The 18,810-nt window shown below is 46.5% G+C and overlaps 2 protein-coding genes across 8 annotated transcripts in view; one reads left to right on the forward strand and one right to left on the reverse strand.

The window, feature by feature from the left end:
• The window catches only part of ppp2r5eb (protein phosphatase 2, regulatory subunit B', epsilon isoform b), a 40,146-nt gene that overhangs the window by 19,923 nt on the left and 1,413 nt on the right, over positions 1-18,810 (reverse strand). For 2 of the 7 annotated variants that reach the window (XR_011603026.1, XM_070978783.1), the window contains exons 1-2: positions 16,697-16,882; positions 12,490-12,653 (exon numbers count right to left, since the gene is read on the reverse strand). Coding sequence is in view for 6 of the 7 variants with exons in the window: in XM_070978783.1 (XP_070834884.1) it covers positions 12,490-12,653; positions 16,697-16,734 (202 nt within the window). In the remaining variant the exon portion in view is untranslated. Of the gene's footprint in view, positions 1-12,489; positions 12,654-16,696; positions 16,883-18,810 lie in introns of those variants that run through there. The other 5 variants (XM_070978788.1, XM_070978786.1, XM_070978787.1 and 2 more) reach the window with 3 other exon arrangements.
• Positions 6,956-18,810, forward strand: part of nubpl (nucleotide binding protein-like) — a 113,933-nt gene continuing 102,078 nt past the window's right edge. The window contains exon 1 of the mRNA XM_070978790.1: positions 6,956-6,962. The gene's annotated coding sequence lies outside the window, so the exon portion shown is untranslated. The remainder of the gene's footprint in view (positions 6,963-18,810) is intronic.

Raw genomic sequence — 18,810 nt, forward strand, 5'->3', positions numbered from 1 at the left:
CGTCAGCCCGAGACAACGACAGCACAGCGGTAACAGGCCTCAGCTGACTCATTCAGTTCATTTCAGTTTCCAATGCTCAAAGCTGAATTCTATTAGACTCAATAAGACATTCAAAAGGATTCAGATGTGATAAAATGTTCAAACCTCAAGCCTTGTTCATTTGATTCATGAGTTTCTAATGTTTTTTTTTAAAAACGGTCAACAAACTGAATTCTTAGGAGGGCAGTATTAAGCGAGAGGGCACCTTTTAGCTGAGCGTCCTCTTCTGTAGCAACAACTTCAGCAAGCTAAGCTAAGTCACGCTTACAAGCACCGGCATCAAAACAGAAACTGTGTCACGCTTCCTGTCGAGGACAGCGGCTTCCCAGCAGCCACTGCTGCTGGTGGGCCTATAACCGCTGGGGCTGAACATTACATAAAGGATTACAGTGAGGAGAGACGGTAAATGCTGACTGTCATGACATCTGTTCTGTTCAGTAAAAAAGAAGAAAAAACAGGAAGACAGGCGTGACCCGGCAACATGTCATCAGCTGTCCATGTAAATCTCCACAGGAAGCTGGCGTTCGTCCAACTGGCGAACAATCATGGCGCTGTGTTGACACGCACATGCATGCAGACATGTAAACACATGTCCAATCCCAACACGCAGCACAACAAATCAATGCGAGTCCTGCTGCGAGCGCTGTTACATTAACCTCTGCCAGATTCAGGCTTTTTGTTTGAAGGACAGATTTTCCTTTTGATCAAAGCCCACTGGGGCTGGTTGGTGCTGCTAACGATGCACCTGACGGAGGTTTCTGTCTTACGCTGCATTCACTCACACAGAAAGGTCTGACGGTTGTCAGAGTCTGGGGCTAAACGAGGCTGAATTCTCACACAAAACAGAGACGAATCCTCACAGATGTGGAAGGAGTCTGATCATCGGGAGTTAGAGCAGCTGTCCTCTGATCAGACCGGGCCGTGCAGTCTACATGTCCACAGGCAAAACACTGAACCCAGAACTGCTCTCCATGCTGTGCCATTGTTTATGGTGTGCTCTGGATGAGCGTGGTTACCTCTGCCTCAGTGTTTGAATGCTGGCTTGTGTTGTAAAGCCCTCTGAGTGGTCGGTAAGTCTAGAAAAGTGCTCTATAAACGCACTCCAGCTCCTGGTTACCTTCATCTGATCCACTTTGAGAATGAAAACTGAATCGATCAGGTGTCTTTCAGTAAGCTAAAGTTCCACTATGATGAAGATTTAAAGGTGTAAACATGCAGACTGGATCAGATAAATGAAGACGGAGAGGACAGCGGGCCAACAGCCGCGCCATGCCAACCGAGCCAACCAGGCGACCGCATGCTGAACTGGATCACAGTGCTCCAAACATGGTACACGCAGTGCAACGCAGAGCTCTTTGGCTCCAGCTACTTTTAGCTTTAGTGACTGATTTTCTTTTTTTGAATGTTTTAAACTACAATTCTGAAGGATTAACTGTCGGCTGTTCACTTCCTGTTGATCAGCCAAGTTTTAGCTCAACTTCTGAGCCACAAAAAGGACTGAATCCAAGCACCAAAAAGTCCAGCGACACGTCCAAGAATGTGCAGTGACACAGTCTGATGTTATTCTTTGTTTGAAACTATAGCATGACGGATTTAGACTTCAGATAACAGATCTTGTTGCACAGTGCTATGCGTGCATGCGCTGTACACACACGTGCAGGTAGCAGGCCAGGATGTGTGTAATAGAAGACCTCTAACATATAAATATATGTTCGTGGCCCAGATGCACCCGTGCCCCTATCTCCACGTTCCCTGCAAGGCACCAGGTTCTTGTCAATCATTAACACACGCACTCGTCCTGGGTAAACTTTGCTCTCAGCTGCTGCAGCCAGCAACATGGCAGATGGCAGAGCTGAAGAAGCCCCAGTCACTTTCACTCCAGTGTTCAGGTAACACGTCAAAGTACTAAATGTCTGAGTCGTATCTCACTGAGGCAAACTATGAGAGTCCTGCAAGCTCCTAATGAGAGCAAACACTCCAGAGCTCACGATCAGCGCTTCACTGTCACAGGCGATGAAACGAATGAGACCTTCGTCAAGCTGAATGAAACGTTTGGTGAGCTAACACCACCAGACGTAAGGCAGAGGTCTTCTCCAATGTTTCCTTTCCACCTGTGCTTGAAAACGAGGCTTTGCGTTTAAGAAAAGGTTCTTAAAACAACACTAAGGTGGCCATGTGAACACTGGAACAGGCAAACACTCCTCCTGTTTGTACAGGCCATTAAAAGATCCTAACGCGCTTTCAGAGTGAGTGATGGGGGACATAAATCCACAGTCCACATTCTCTGCAAGAGTGCATTCAAAAGTTTGTTTGAGGTTAAAAAAGTGTTGTAGTAAGAGAGGCCTGGACCACTGCTTCACAACAGACCTGTGCTTTAAGAGCACTGGAGCACCTCTCAATGCCAGTAACCCTGAACCTCAGAAAACCTCTGTGTCCTCCTCCTCTTTGAATCAGCGATGTCTACATTCGCTCTTCTGTTGCTGGACTCTGGGATTAGCTCGCCAGGGTTACAGGTTACGCTCCTCATGCAGTTCAACGAGCAAACATAAAAACACCAGCAAACCTTCCAGTGAGGAGGCTTCTGTTCCTGCTTGAGCATGCTAATGATGCTGTGCTGGATAAACACCTCCATGACAGGAGATGCCATTCTAAATTATTTGCTAATTACGTGCATTATGCAACAAACAGCAGCTGAAGTGTCTTTAAATGCTATCTGATGCCAATCACAGACTGTGAGCCCAGCAGAGATGGTACAAAATGAGGAGAGTCAAATGAATTCAGCGTCAAGAACGACGCTAAAATTAGTCTTATTTGGTTTCTGGGCTTTTGGTCAGACCAAACAAGCAGCAGAAGAAAATAAGGACGTCTTGAAATTACTTATTTTATCTGACTAACAGCTAAGATGCAGGTTAACATGACCTGAGAAAACATGCAAATCCTTAGTCTGACGAACAGATTTTTGGCATTTTTATTTGATATTTGCTTAAAGTGCTCCTCAATTACTGAAGAAGATACTTTTTGGATGGTTCAATATATCTGCTATTATCTTAATGTGAGACATGAAGTATAATTTGAGTCACGGATTAGCAAAAGAGAAGGTTAAAAAAATCAGAGTAGGTCTTGAACTTTACCTTCTAAACTCTTCTTTTACTCCTCCATATATTTTATATACTTAAATACTTCATTTGCTTCAATTCTGAGACGTTAGTATCCAAGTTGGCAGGGTGGTGTGTTTGGCACCTGGACAGACTGTCACATAACTGACAGGTCATAGGTTTGAACCCCCGACAGCTGATGTGTCACGTCAAAAGTTTAAGTAAGCCACTGTTCTGGAGCATCAGCTCAGAGTCTGCAGTGTTAAAGCTGCTCTCAGAGCGCAGCAGCGGCGATCATCAGGGACGTTTCACACAAAGACAGCGTTCACGAGTCCAGGTGAGAGCGCCGGGTCGCTGGCGGGACTCACATAGCAGGAATTCCACCACACGAGCCCCAGTGAAGCGAACTCAACACAGCACGACACAGGAGGTACCTGTCCTCCACCTCGGCTCGCTCATCACCTCCTCAAGCAAAGATATGTTACATTTTCAGACGTTTCATAGACCAAATAATCAATGAAAAAACACGATTGATTATTCAAAACTGAAAATAATGAGCAGCTGCACCCCCGCCCCCTGTAAACACTCCACCCGCGTACTGGCACATGGTTAGCAGCAAAGATGGAAGCTCAGCAGGCCCAAACCTCACTTTCAAGACTCTCAAAGCAGAATCAAAGGGCTTGCTCTCAGTGGTTCTCCTTTGGAACTGGTTCCAATCCAGAGCAGGTTTGATACCAGGCCGAAGACTGAAGCCCCCCCGCCCCCCCCGAAGAATGTCAACAGAGACCTGAACACAAAGCAACACATTCTTCCACAAGGAACCATAAAGATAACATGTTCTCAGTCCAGCAGTGAACTTTCCATTCTCCTCTCAGCCAGTGAAAACACTCGTCTTCTGTTACCATTCCCAGTCCATTTTAAGTCCACCTTTCCATCTGCCCCACACATGACAGGCTGGGCCGGCTGGTAGCGGCGACAGCCCCTGACAGCAGAGGCTAACTTTAACACTCAGTGCCTCTGTGCTCGCTGCTGAGCACCCCCACACATGCACACACATTCACCAACGCTGTCGCTCACTTAATCAGGATTCCTCTTCCTGCTGGACGCCAACAGCAGAAAACGGCAGGCATTAACGTTGCGGTGCGAGCGGATTTGAGCCAAACATGTGGACAAGAGAAGTTTAGCGGACCCCACGATCCTCTTGTGGCTTGTTTGCAGCGAGTGGGGCTGGAAAAATGTAAAGGGACACCTCATGGATCGGGTTTCTCCTGAGGGGAGGGAAGATGAGGCAGAGGGTCGGTGGGCTTCATTGGCCAAAGACAGAGTGAGGAAGTGGCGCAGAGAGACGGGGCGGGCTGTGCAGCATTGTACATCTCAGTCTCTCTATTTTTTGCACCTTGCTTTTTAAAAAGCTGCTGCCCGGAGAGGTCAGAGGAACATCGGCCCTCCTACGTGAGGACGGCAGCCAGCCTGAGACGTGAAGGGAACTTAATTCAGGTCGAAAACGCCGACAACATGCTCGGCTACATGAGGGCTGGCCCACATTAGCCCGGGTTGCCATTGAAATCAGATACTTTTGTGATCCAACAGGCTGCGTTTGTCAGATTTTTCCCATTTACGCCACAGCATCTGTGATTTTTTGGGGGGGGGGGGGGGGGGGTCGAGAGACATCACAGCAGCTAAAGTCAGCGTGGAATGAGAGGAGAGCACCTCCAGGAGAGCTGGGAGCAAGTCACAGGTGCAGAAGGAGGACAGGGAAGCTGATTCTTATTCACAAATCTCTTTCCTCTCCTCACACGGACGTTGGCGGACTACAAATTCACTCAGGTGCTTTCAGTTTAACAGCCAGCCTGAACGGCCAAGAGGAACAACTCCGACCGGTGGAGAGCGTCCTTTTCCCTCCGAGAACAAACGAGCAGCTCCGTCTTCATGCACTTGTCGACATTTTTGGTTTGAGGAAAGGCAAACGAGTTCAGATTATCATTTTCCTACTTTCTAATTTTCTGCATGCAAATAGAATCCTTTAACTCTGCAAGAGACAGATTCAGAGAGGTGAAAGTTCAACAATGTTCAAGCCCAACTCAACCTCAATAAAGACTGCAATAAGAACAATAAGACACAGGGCACATGGGCTCGAAAGACGGAGACTCAACAGACAACTGCTACCTGCAAGGCCGGGGACACAGGTGTCTGCAACGAGCTCATCTGTGACATGTGACCTACTGCTTCCTGTTGACCGAGCCTGTTGTTACAGAGCGCACAGGCGGTGGGTCTGACCATGTTGCTTTAAAATGTTATCATGGACACGTTTCAGAGGGAATTCGCTGTTCTGTTGTTTTTTTGTTACAGTGGCCTAAAGCTGCAGACTCTGAGAAGTCATTTACATTAAAGGAAGTTAAGTTTGCACAAACATTTCTGGGCGCATAACGTCTGTATTTCAAACTGACGACAGCTGAAAGAAGAAAGAAACTTTGTGGGTTGATTAACAAGTTCTATGCTTTTCTTTGTGCTGTTGAGGGTCTCTAACGCTTTACGGGCACATCTGGGGTGAAATCCAACACGATGGGACCATTTCAGCTTTCTGCTTTGTGTAATATGCTCTTGACATCGTCATGTGTAATTTGAACTGTTTGAATGCTGCTGATTTGCATGTGAAGAGAGGAGAAATAGAGTGAATGAAGGACGGATTCCTGACCGGAGAGCGAGTTCGGTTTGTTTATGTTTGGCTGTTAGGAACCATCTTCCTCCCCTCCTCTTCCTCCTTCGGCCTCAGTGCATTAATCCTTCCTCCAGGTCTCCCTCGAGCCTCTTCACCTCTCCCTCTCTCTGTTTGCTTTCCTTGTTCTGTCTCCTGAAGCGAACATCTCTGTGGAAACGCTCAGCAAATCTTAAACTCTGTAGCAACGCTAGCATGTATGTAAATGAGATTATGTAATTCCTACTGTATATTTCCAATATCACTGCAGTCTCTTTTCACACCGAGGCGCACGAAGGCTGGATTCATCCAGGCAATGTGATCTCTTCTGTTGCTATGCCAACCCTGGCGCTAACCTGGGAGCTTGCTGGCGATCTTTCCGGCCCTCCTCTTATGAATGTTCATGACTTTGGAGAAAACTTTTCACCATCCACATGTACGAGGCGCTGCAGCACAAAAATCCCTGAAAGAAGAAAACCCAGGGGGTCCACAGGCAGCAGGAGCAGGGACTGCGTCCAATTTCCCTTTCCATTCTTCACTTTCTGGGCTTTTTATTCAACCTTTATCGATTCAGGAGACTCTGGCGGGGTGTCCGTGTAATTTGTTTTTGCTTCACATTGCGTGCGTTCCCACTTTGTGTTAATCTGCGCTCGCAGATTAAGAGCCTTGCTCAAGGGCAGTTTGCCAGCAGTTGTTGGGGGCATCATTTTCCTTTTCATAATGGAGTTCAAATAGTATCGTCAGGTCAAAGGTACGAGTGTCCTCAGTCATTTGGGACGGGATGTTTCTGTCGTCACGTTTCTTTGCTTCTATACACTTTGTGAAAGAGACATTACTGTGAAATTGGCCTGTTTCACTCCAAACGGGTTCAAATCTGAGCATGTGCAGAACATAACCTGTGAAATACAATTCAGCCAAGGAGAACTGAGCATCTGGACAGCTGTCTGGGTTAGCCGTTAAACGTACAGCTCACACGCTGTAATGAGCGTTTCTGATGGATCAGACCAAACTGTGCGCTGAGACGGTGCATCCGAAGTTGTCGAAATCACTAAACAGGCTTAACCCTTTGCCAAAGCATCAACTGAATCCATCGATTAAAGGGCTTTAAGGTCTGCTTTCACGTTGCTTCATGTGTATACTTTGACTAATATGCTTTGTCTGCCCAGTTTAAACCAGCACAAGCTCTAAAAACAAACCAGACCCGACCCCAAAACCAAAATATGCACCAAACTGCAGATTTCATGGGCCGTTACCCAGACTGACATGTGGTATTGAATGAATTTCAGATGACAGATGGCAGTTTAAGTGAGGAAAAATTTACTGCTGCAGCTTGTGACAGAACGCACCTCTCAGCCAATCCAGGTCAAAGGCTTCAGAGTCACCGTACTGCATGATAAGACGCCAAAACATGCACAAAACATGCACTCCTGCCAAACCCGTGAGGGTTCCTCTGACGATGAATGGAATTATATCCTGTTGGATGTTCTGAGCCGGCTGCTTCAGAAACACCACACCAGTGGTGTTAGTACAAACAGCAGCGACTAGTATGTTCACGCAGGTTTTTCCACTGAACGCTCTGACTGACTGGCAGCGTGAAGAGAAAGCCTCGCTCTCTGCCGAGCAGGGGCGTGGCTTTGACGAAGAAGAGAAATCCACTGGGTCCATTGTGAACATTCCTTCTGCTTGCGTCATCCGTTTGCCCAGGGATCCCCCTGAGGAAACTGCGCCCTCCTCGTCTTCCTCTAAACGTCTAGGAATGAGCTGCACTGCCAACGACGGGATTTATATAATCCACCGTGCTTCACCAAGACCCTGCTTGTCATTTTTGGCTGAAGCCTGACCTGTGACGGTGACTAACCCACAAAGAGAAGGAGGAGAAAGAGGAGGAGGAGGGGGAAAAGATGTGATTTGTGCATCTTGATGATGTGCTTCCGCGGTCTGCAAGCAGAGTACAGCTGTCCAGATAAACGCCCACCTCTGCTGCTGCTGTGTACATGTGCACCTCAAGGCAGGAGGTAAACGCAGAGAGATTATGGAAATGAGGGGACAGACACACAGCAAAGCAGCTGCCTCCATTACAAAGAAGGAAGGAAGCAGAGAAATGTGCATCCCAACAAGAAAAGGTCAAATGAAGGACAAGCAGGACAACAGGTTTGCTTTGTTGCCTGAAAACACAAAAAACAGAAATCACATCCCCACTGCCACAATACATGACAGCGTCCTCTACAGGGACGAAAAAATGAACAGAAAGCAAGAAAACAGGAAATCCTCTTTCAAAAGCAGAGGAAGTTGTGGTTTTTAAGAGCGTCCTAGAGATAAAAAATACCTGTTGTGTCCCCTCTCTTTCTTATATAAAACAAACAAGCCTGAAATACCACGCAGCAACACACACGCAGACACACACACGCAACAGGATAAGAGGAATTTCAACTTCAAAGGAGCAGCAGGCACGTCTGGGGAGTATCTAAAGGAAAAACAAAGAATATCTCATCTACAATACGAAAAACGGCATGGAGGTAGGGAATAAAAATAGAATAAACACTGGAAAACAATCTTAGAAAACACTGAGATCTTGAAAAATACAAATATTTCTATATATACACACACACACATATATATGCCTGACCTCTTTCTCTGCACGCTGCTGTAAAACATTCCCAAATGGGTCGAGCCTTGGGGCGGCCTCAGAGACCGCCAGCCAGTTCATAAAGCACAGCGCCGCTCTGGCCGGCACATCGGCCTGCCAGTTATATAATGCTGAGAGATTAGAGGTAGAGGAGCCTGTTAGTAAAGGAGACGACAAAAGGCAGCCATTGTGCGGCGTGTCTGAAGGCCATGTGTTACGGCCGTCTGAGGTCGGCTCTGCTCGTCCACAATGGTTGATTGCATTCATTAATTCAATTTTACTGGTTGGTGGTTGAACAGGGGACTTTTGGCATTTGTCACAAAGAGTCCACTATTTATACATGGCTGAAAGTTCACAGCAGACCAGTGGAACAGGCCAACTTAATCCTCGTTCTTGCACTTGGTTTACAGTCATATATGGGAGCGCAGGGAGGCTCAGAGGTTAGAGGGGCTGTCTTGTGACCAGATGGAAGGTATCCTGATCCAAGTCCTGGGAAATAAATGAGACGCTCCTGCTCCTTCATGGACTCCAGGCTGTGGTTTGCTTTTGCATTTCAGCCACGGAGGACGAACAAAAGGACACACGATCTTCAACAAGTCTGACTCTTTGCAGCCAGTCTATAATATTTGTTTTGTTACCTTTAATAAAAACTGCCTCCAGTTTACTTTTGTGAATTGTTGCATTTGTTTCCATCTCACAACCTGCAAGCTGAAGCAGATGACTTCCAGCTCCTCATTATCCCACATTCATCCTGAATCACAGCTTGGGAACGAAGCTGCAGACTCCAACTCAGCTCATCAAGACTGCGCTGATGATACGAACGTGTGGCTGGAAATGATGGAAAAACCTTCTCCGCACTGTGTTTCGCCTCATACTGTACAGTCTGTCTCTGCAGGAACAGAGTACAGCGGAGAGGCAGCAGACAGGGAACAGCAGCGAGCAGTGAAATCTGCTATCTGTGACGTGTTTCTAACGATGTTTCTAAATCAGGCCGGTCCGGCTCCGTCGTAAGCGAGCGCCTCCTGAAACGCCCGTGCGGGGTGAAGCAGGAGCTCCGCGGAGCAGCAGACTGTGACTGCACTGGAGAGGTGAGAAATGTGGGAGCTGTGTGAATGTGAGGCGAACGTGTGAAACTGAAGCAGGGAGGTGATGAAAAGGACCGACCATGCGCCGGCTCAGTCAGCGAGCCTCAGATAAACACAGCACGAGCATAAAGGACAAGCTGTAAGACGCCATGATGAGAACTGAAAGCACATTCTGACCGTTACACATACGGCACGAGTTGCTGGCAAACTCACCGTACGAGTACGCAATTAAAACTGCAACCTACATTAGAAATACTACTGCAGTGAGTGCTACTCTTTTATTTACTTCTTAGGCGGGATGTCCTGACAGAAGACAGTTCATCACACTGTTAGCTGCCATGGAAACGAGATGATTCACCGTTTCCTGTGAAAATCGCACACAAGATTTGAAAGTTCAGTCACAGGTAGCAGGTTCAGCCTGCTTCTAGACCTCTGAATCACCACTCACATCTATTTGTTCATCAATTAAAAATGCAAATGAAATAGCAATTCAGCCAGAGTATCAGGATACTGACAGGTGACTTCAGATTTACAGCTTCACCTTTATTTACAATTTGTCCTTCGACAGTGACAAGACTTAAATGCACCATCTGAAAATGTCAACGTTTTATGAATGCACAGAAAAGCCTGTTGCACTGATACAATGTCAATTCTTAACTCAATGAAAATCAAACACTGTTGGGAACTCAGAGCAACAGATTACGAGAATCATCTGATGCTGTGAAAGAGAAATGATTCATTCATTAAAAGCGGATTTTTGTTTCATGTTTGGAGAAACTGTGACGTGAAATCAAACAAGGGAAATTATTCATCGCCTGCACTGCTGGCCGGAAAGCTGAGCCACAAAGTCATAAAGAGGAGACGTACTAGTGCAAATTTGTTAAAAATGGACATTTTTTACTGCTTGTACTTTAAAAAGACAAACTGAGAAGTTTTAATAAATCAATAACTGTGATCACAGTATTTAATAAAAATGTTGCTCTCTGCGTTAATGCAGGTGTAGTAGTTGGAGTGGATGGACAGAAAAGGGAAATGAGACATGGTGCTTTCTAGGAACCTCAGCGCTGCCCTTCTTCTTCTTCTTCTTTCAAACTGGCCTGGTTTGACTCTAAGTTTGGCTCCTGATGTCAGTTCATCCAATCAGCACGAGTCAGCGTGTGAGGGTGGAGCTCAGGTGTGCTGCTGTGTGCTGGTAGCATGTCGATGTTTATTGTAAGGACAACAAGTGGAAGTGGGGCATGAACATGCTCACACACACACACTCCCTTCCTGTCCTGAATGTAAGCCCCACCCTCTGTGAAGGGGAAGGGTGGAGGCTGAGCCGGAGAAGAAACCAGGAAGTGGTTTCTACCAACCCCTGACAGGTGGAGGATCTGTCTGGTTTCTGTGTGGCAACATTCCTGCCATCACCACCAAACCACGCCGCTGCTGTATTTACACAAGTGAAATGTGAGGTGGTGTCTCATTGTGTGTTACTACACCCAGCTGCATACCACGCACTATGATCTGCCGTGTGATATGTGAACACACTCCACTGCTTAGTGACACTCCGGCATTCCTGGACTGACGAGTCACAGACGATATGGCATCACGTCAGGAGGTGGCGGCCATTAGAAAGTATAAAAACAAGCATCATTAAATAAAATTTGGGTGAAAATCAGTTTTTACATCAACCAACATCTCGGTCAGCGGTCCCCAATGTGGGGGCCGGGACCGCAAAGGGGTCGCAAGATGAATCCAAGGGGTCACATGATGATTAACAAGACGGGAGAGTTAAAAAAAACATGCTGTCCAACACAAATTGTGCTTTTTAAACTTTTCTTCATGCAGGATCAGCGAGGACACTCGGTCACTGGGTTATTTCAGCCCACATTAAACAGGATGAGGAAACACAATCTGTCACGGCTCTGACACAAGCCAAAACTCTTCAGCAGCACCTGAACGACATGTTTATGAACCACACGAGAGTCCACGAACGCTAACAACGAGAAGACAGGTTTTCTCTCTGTCAGTGACACAGACAGACAGCAGCATGACCTGCCCTGTGTGAACACCAGGATGATATACCTGTCCAGGCACGTAGCTGACACACACACACACACACACACACACACACACACACACACACACACACACACACACACACACACACACACACACACACACACACACACACACACACACACACACACACACACACACACACACACACAGGAGCAGGGCATGGCAACAACAGCAGCAGTCAGACAGAGCTCGTCCCTGGAACAAGCAAAGCAGGAACATGAACTGGCTCCAGTTTAGCAGCTCCGGTCGACGTTGCACCAGTTTCACAACAGTTCAACAGTTCATGAAGACATCTGTGGGCAGAGACGCGCTCAGGGGACAGACAGCAGACAAACAGCCGCTCGGCGCGTGGTTCACAGGCTAAAAGACAAGCTGGGGTAAAGGTGGCGCTCATGTTGAAAATTCACTGAAGACTCTTGACAAAACAAGGCAAACACACGAGAACATTTGTACTGGCTCTCCTCGACTGGGTGAGTCCATGTACCACAGGGTGTCCCTACAGGTCCACCTTAAAGGAGCTCATTAGCTCAGTGGGTTTTGGGACTGCTTAAAGTTATAGAGGCTCATAAAATGGGTTGAGTTCAGGTTGATTAGAGCAGATTACACGTTAGTTCTCATTCAAGCTACCTTGAATTTCTAAAGAAGTGACAGCACACGCCTAATTTCAATAATGGAGAAGTTCAAACTGAAACTGATGAAGCGAGACTTTGATGGACAGGCTTCATCTGTCAGACACGCCTGTTCACGCGTCTGTGACGTGTTCAGAATGAACTGAAACAAAGCTGCAAGTAGATTTCATGATGTGACTTCATGTTAGTGTGTGGCTGAGTTCTCACCCCCTCAGCCTCCCACATGACACCCACCCTCCCCCTCCTCCCCTCTTACCCTTGAGCAGTGGCAAGGGCGTGAGCTCTATGGGTTTGCCCTGAGAGCGGAACTGGGACGAACTCTGCGACCGCTTCTGCTTGGCCTTCCTGACAGACTTCCGTGAAAATCCGTCCACTTTGTCCACAGATGGAGACGTGGTGGCTGCCGAGGACATAGCCCTGCTGGGAGAAACACAGAGGGCAGCGAGCGGTTAACACAATCACATTCGACATGCGTTCAGAGCTCTCAGTCCACTGAGGGCTGAGCGATTAACCACAGAACATCGACCGTTTCGCAGAGCTGAGCCCGGCCTTCAGCTGGTGTGAATGTTTGAAGGCAAATATCAACTTTCTGATATGTTTAACTGGACGTGGACATAATATTCAATGCCTATAAATCAGGTGGTGCTCATGTAAAAGACTTCTCTTTATGCCTTGAACTTGACTGTTAAAGTTACTCCATTATTAAAACGCCTTGAGACTGAAGACGTTTTACGGCCCTCTGAATGTACGGAGGCCTGCAGTGTTCAATACTAAATACATAAATAAGGCATTATGAATAAATCTAATGCATAAAAGAACCAATAAACTGAACCAAGTTATTTAATACATTATTAAACTCAAGCATCATTCATGATAAATGAGAGAGAGTTGTGTTTGGTCATTATCATGCAGCTCAACGTGCCCACTGACTGCTTTTTTTCATGTGGCTCGACAAACCTGTGCAGCCACAACAGACGGCCTCATTTTCCCAGCATGGGAGACTATTTAGGCCTGAGCTGAGGCCCGGCTGCAGCACACAAACACACCGCCTTCCTACCTGCCAGTGGACCATCACACTCAACACACCCCCACAGCAAAAACACCAGCGTCTGCCCACAACAATGCAGCCTGCTCTGCGGCTTCGAGGCGCCGCCGCAGCAGGCGGAAGCTGAGGAAACGTCCACTGCTGCGTGTTTGCTGCTGATTACGACTAGAAAACTTCTAACACACTGGCCGCTCAGGCGCGACAACAGAAACAAGCCGGAACAGAAGTCACACTTCTCACTGCAAACTACCGCTGGACTCCTTTTCTGAACCACTCCCAAGAGGAAAAATAAAAGATTTGTTTTCAGCTGCCGGAGGGAAGGACGAACCGGCTGACGATACTGCGATGCTCATTACATTACATTAAGTTTTTAGCATTTTAGCTTGTTGCTTCTTTACTACCTGGATGAAATCAACCCATGCAGCTAAGGTCAAACCGTACAACATACCATTATGAATAAAGGTAAGTAAGTAAAGACAGTTTTAACTGAAATACTGTAAACGTGGTAATGCTAGCACGTCAATATGCATACACATATCAAGCTAACATTTTGCATAATAGTGTCTCATGATCGATCGAGATGTTTCACTCTGACTTCAAATACTAGCATCAATATCAACCTTCAAACCATCAGATCCTCTTCAGGCTGGAGTTCATCTACGGACTTCAGTTCACTTCACAGTGAAGCAATTTAAGTGTCGTCCTTTACTTCCTCTCTGCGTCACCAAGTTTTATTTCACAATTTCCATGTCTAGACTCCTCCAAAACCAACAGTAACTGAAGACACTGATGTCAGGGGAGAACAAAGATCCTGATGCAGTCCACACCAACCAGGCTGGATGACATGAAGGCCGGACAAGAAATGAATTACTACTCCAGCAAAACCATCGTTACATAATAAGACGTGAATGAGACGCTGCAGGCTGTAGTCTGAGCTGGCTGCATCTCAAACGCTCAGTCAAAGTCACAGGCAGTTGTACGGTATGTCCGCCAGGCCTCGTACATAGCTGTGGACGCACCAGGACACACACACCACCCGCGCCCACACACACTCCTGCTGCCTGAGGATATGGACGCCACTGGTTGACAGTGAAAGCCTTTCAGGAGCGACATGAGGCTGCGCAGCCGATCATCCATCATCATATCCTGCACTTTTAACAGTGATTAACGCCTGCAGAGCAGACTCACTTCTACCTGTGGTCTGAGACTGTCAGGGTGTCCATGCAATGTGAGCGTAAGTGGACGGAGATGATAATCAAGACTGAAAACTGTGATTAGTCATCAGAGTTCCTACACAGCTGAGATGGTCTGTTTCTAGTTTTCATGGTATTTTACATCAGAATCAGAAGTCCCAAACTCAGGAGCTGGAAATGACCAAATCCTTGCTCTTTTCTGTCCCAGACCCATATCTGGACCCTGCTCAGGTTTCCCCCAGGAAATTGGTTAGCAGAAGTGCTAAAGCGCCCTACTTTCCTAACTTATGACAAGTTTTCTTTTTCCCCAGACAGAGCAACATGCTGCTGATTAATTACTAGGACACAAACATGTGACAATCCGGACGTGTCTCCTCTCGTTACGACTGTAGTTGCTAGAAGACGGTTTAAACAATCGGCTCGCTGAAATACCTTTGTGTCAAATACTGCTGCTTCACTACACAGCGAAGCTGAATAAGCCTCATATTACACTTCCACTGAACGCAGCAGACGCTGGCAGAGGCGTCCCTCATTTCAGGCACGGCAGGACGAGGCGCTACGGTGACAGACTGATTGACAGTGCAAATCATTTTCGGTTTTAGCCCTACACATACACATAAAAGTCGTTAGAAATTTCGTTTGACTGCAGCTTAAGGGATATTGTTTTGATTTACAGCTATACACTGCAGACACAGATTCACACATGATAAAATGAATTACATGTGTTGCTGATGAGTCATCTGTCAACACTGCGCTTTGTCCTCTCTTTCATAAGCACACAGCTTTAGCGATCCAGCTGTACGAACGCCTTCTACTGGGCATCAGGATCGTCACCAGGGTGAGAAAATACCTCCATCTGAACACTCAGTGGCTGCTAGGTTTAACTCCTCCACCCGCCTGTCTGGCAGGTGAGTCGGCATCACTCTGCAGGTCCCGCTGTGTTCTACAGTCGGAGCTGTGTGGGAAAAATGAACCTGTGGCTGAACACAAAGCTTAATGGAAACTGTGCAGCACATGAACAAAAATGCTGTTGCCTCATGTAGCTGACCGTTTTACCTTTCAAACTCTGGCACAGGACTATTCAAATGTCATACAAAGTGAGTCCCGGCAGCATCTCAGCCTCACTGCGAGCCTCAGCGAGAAGACAAAAACTGCAAAGTGAGACATGGACACCTGTTCACCGTGAGCAGCCGAGCCTCGCAGAGACAGGACAAAGCAGGCCAGAGCCTCTGAAAATCACCCCCGCTCTGAGATTATCTCCGGCTAATGGCTTATCGCGAACAGCCCTGACGTACGCACTCTTTGACACCTTTGTGACTGTCAGGTTTCACTCCTGTAAAACTGAGATGATGGTGAGAAGCAGCAGCTGCATTCAAATGTCGAAAAGAGTTCACTCACAGGATTATTTTGCCCATTTTTCCTCATCCTAACTGAGTGTCTAAGAATAGAGAGAATGATGCGTAGCTGAAACAATTAGCTGGTTAATTGATTAGATCATGCTCAAGAAATTCTGCAACTATTTGAACAATCAAATCGTTTTAGTCATTTTGTTGGAGCAAAAACATCCTCTGATGTCTCTAGAGTGGACATTTGCTGCTTTCGCCTGTTTTACATCACTGTAAATTGAGTTTCTCTGGGTTTTGGATGGATGGTCAGAAAAAACATCATCCAAGGACATCACTGTGGACTCATTTTATAAACAAAGCAATAAATGGATTTAACAGGAGAATGACCAGCAGATGAAACAATAATGAAAGTGACTGTTAGCAGTGGTTCTAGTAGCGTGTGCTGTACTGTTTTAATCAAGCCTCACAGCATCAGGGAAAGGGGCGGCTGATAGAAACAGCCCCGTTTTCAAATAAAGAAAGACTTTCTGAAATACTATCCTCACGTGCGCACCGCCTCCGAATTCAACTTTCAATCTCTGCAAGGATGACTAAATCCAGCCAGTCAGCTTCATTCAGCTCTGATCAAACAGATCCTGTCTGCTGCCTTTTAGGATGCATCTGTGAAGTTGTACATCTCAATGAGCAGCGAAGAGAAAAATTCATCCTGAGTGAGCAACTCACAGTTTCATCACCAGTGGCAACAATGAATATTCAAAGAGCTGTCAAAGCCTTTATGCTTACGCCACCTGGTGAATGCCACCAGTGGACAAACTACAACCGTTCCCCCTCAGAAAAATCTTAAAACAGTGCAAACAGACTTAGTCCAGCTCCACTTACCTGTGCAAAGGGGCACTGGAATCCCCATGCACAACCATCAGTGCCTCACTGTCTACCTCTCCGTCAGCCGGCTAATGGCGAAAACACTCCAGCGCCACAACACACGAGGGAGAGCGAGACTACGGCGGCTGGTCAGGCGTATGGCACCCAAGCACCAAAGCCATTCCCCTCCCCTGTCTCTTACATAAGAGACCAGATGACATCCAAACAGGCTCGGGGAGGGTGGGATTAAAGAACGAGGAGGAAGGAGAGAGGAGGGGGCACAGTGAACAACAGGGAGAGCAACAGAAAGGGAGGAAAAGGAGGGAGGGAGGGAGGGAGGGAGGGAGCTGCTGTTCGACAGGAAGTCAACAAATAGGCAACGGCAAGGCAGAGAGAAAGAAGCCAGGGAACAAAATGCACACACAAACACATACAGGAACACACACACGGGAGATAAAAAGGAGGCTGGCAGCGGGAACGCTCAAGGATCTCGCCTGTGCTCTAATGTGAAAACTCAAACCCCACAGAGCTGCAAAAACCTTTGGCTTCACTGGGTATGAGTATCACCTCTGCATCACTTCACCTGAACTCACGTGTGATTGGAGGGAACAAACTTAAGGTGAATACAATGAACAGGCAGGTGGAGGCACTGACTCCTGATTTCACTCAGCAGTGAAATGTAGACGTTAAGTCCAGGAAGAACACACAGCCTCACATTATGATGAATATATTCATCCACTGCAAAATCCTAAGATACTAAGTGTATCTCAGAGGGGAGCGACAAAGCATCATTCACAATGACCGAACACAAGAATCAGTGTTTCTGCCAATTATTTTCACAGTTATGAAACTTTTGGTCATCAAACGTCAGCAAACAGTGACAAATGCCCATCACAGTTATCTAAAGCCCAAGGTGATGTCTTCACATCGTACCGAGAGTCCAAAACACAAAAGCATTTAGTTTGCTTTTACAAGACGAAGACAACCAGTAAATATCCACGTTTGACAAGCTGGAACCAGAGTTTATGGCATTCTGCTTAAAAAATTATTCAGATAATAATCAGATTATGAAAATTGTTGGAGAATACTTTTTTTGTCAACCGGCTAATCGTATCGCTCTGTGAACTGTGCACACGCTCAACAGATTAATATGCAGCGTTTGTGGTCACATCCTGACGTTAGCATTTAAGAAGCAGGAGCTACAAAACATCATTCATGACCAACACAGGACGCTAAAAGAAACGTCCTTAAAGCAACACATGAAGCCAAAACTCCTTTAACTCTGCAGCCATGATGGACTCCCAGAACCAGAACCAGGCCAGTTTCAGGCCTATCATAGTAAGAAAATATTAATTATTAATAAAAAGGACAGATTATGTTACGTATCCATTTCTAAGATTTACTGATAACAGATAAGTGGTCCCAGCACTAACTACATCAGTATGAATCCCAGATCTGCTATTTCAAATCCTTCTATTACCCACTTCCTCAGAAAGTCTCCTGTTGCCACGATTGGCTGAATGCTGCAATGTGACAGCACGTTTAATTGGTGTGATACACTCATGTTATAATTACACTGTTCACACAGTCAAGAACAGACGAACAAAGCAACTTTCTACCACACACACAGACACACAGAGCAGATAGGAAGAGGTAGTTACTACACCACAGTTACCAAAAACACTGGAGATGTTAAGCTGCAGCTTGAAGATGAGTCTGTGTCTGTACCAACACTACAGGTACACCTACACAAAACCTCTCTCACACACACACACACACACACACACACACACACACACACACACACACACACACACACACACACACACAGGCACTACAGATGCCATCACGTGTAATGCATAACAGCACACCTGGCCTCTGACATGCTGCTATCATTCACACATGACTGACAGGTCAGAGGTAAGCGTTTGAGCAAGAGGCTTGTTTTTCTCTCTATACTACACTCAGTCCAGCACACTCCACCAGCCATTATGTTTATCTTTCTGCAGGTCTCACTGATGCTGCCTGTCATCATCCATGTTACTACAGTGTCATTAGCGGTGATGAGCTCTCTCTATACACATGACACCAGATGTTGAACAATGCAAGAAAACATGACGGGCCGGTGGCAG

Source organism: Chaetodon trifascialis, chromosome 14, assembly GCF_039877785.1.
Source record: "Chaetodon trifascialis isolate fChaTrf1 chromosome 14, fChaTrf1.hap1, whole genome shotgun sequence".
Classification (NCBI taxonomy): Eukaryota; Metazoa; Chordata; class Actinopteri; order Chaetodontiformes; family Chaetodontidae; genus Chaetodon; species Chaetodon trifascialis.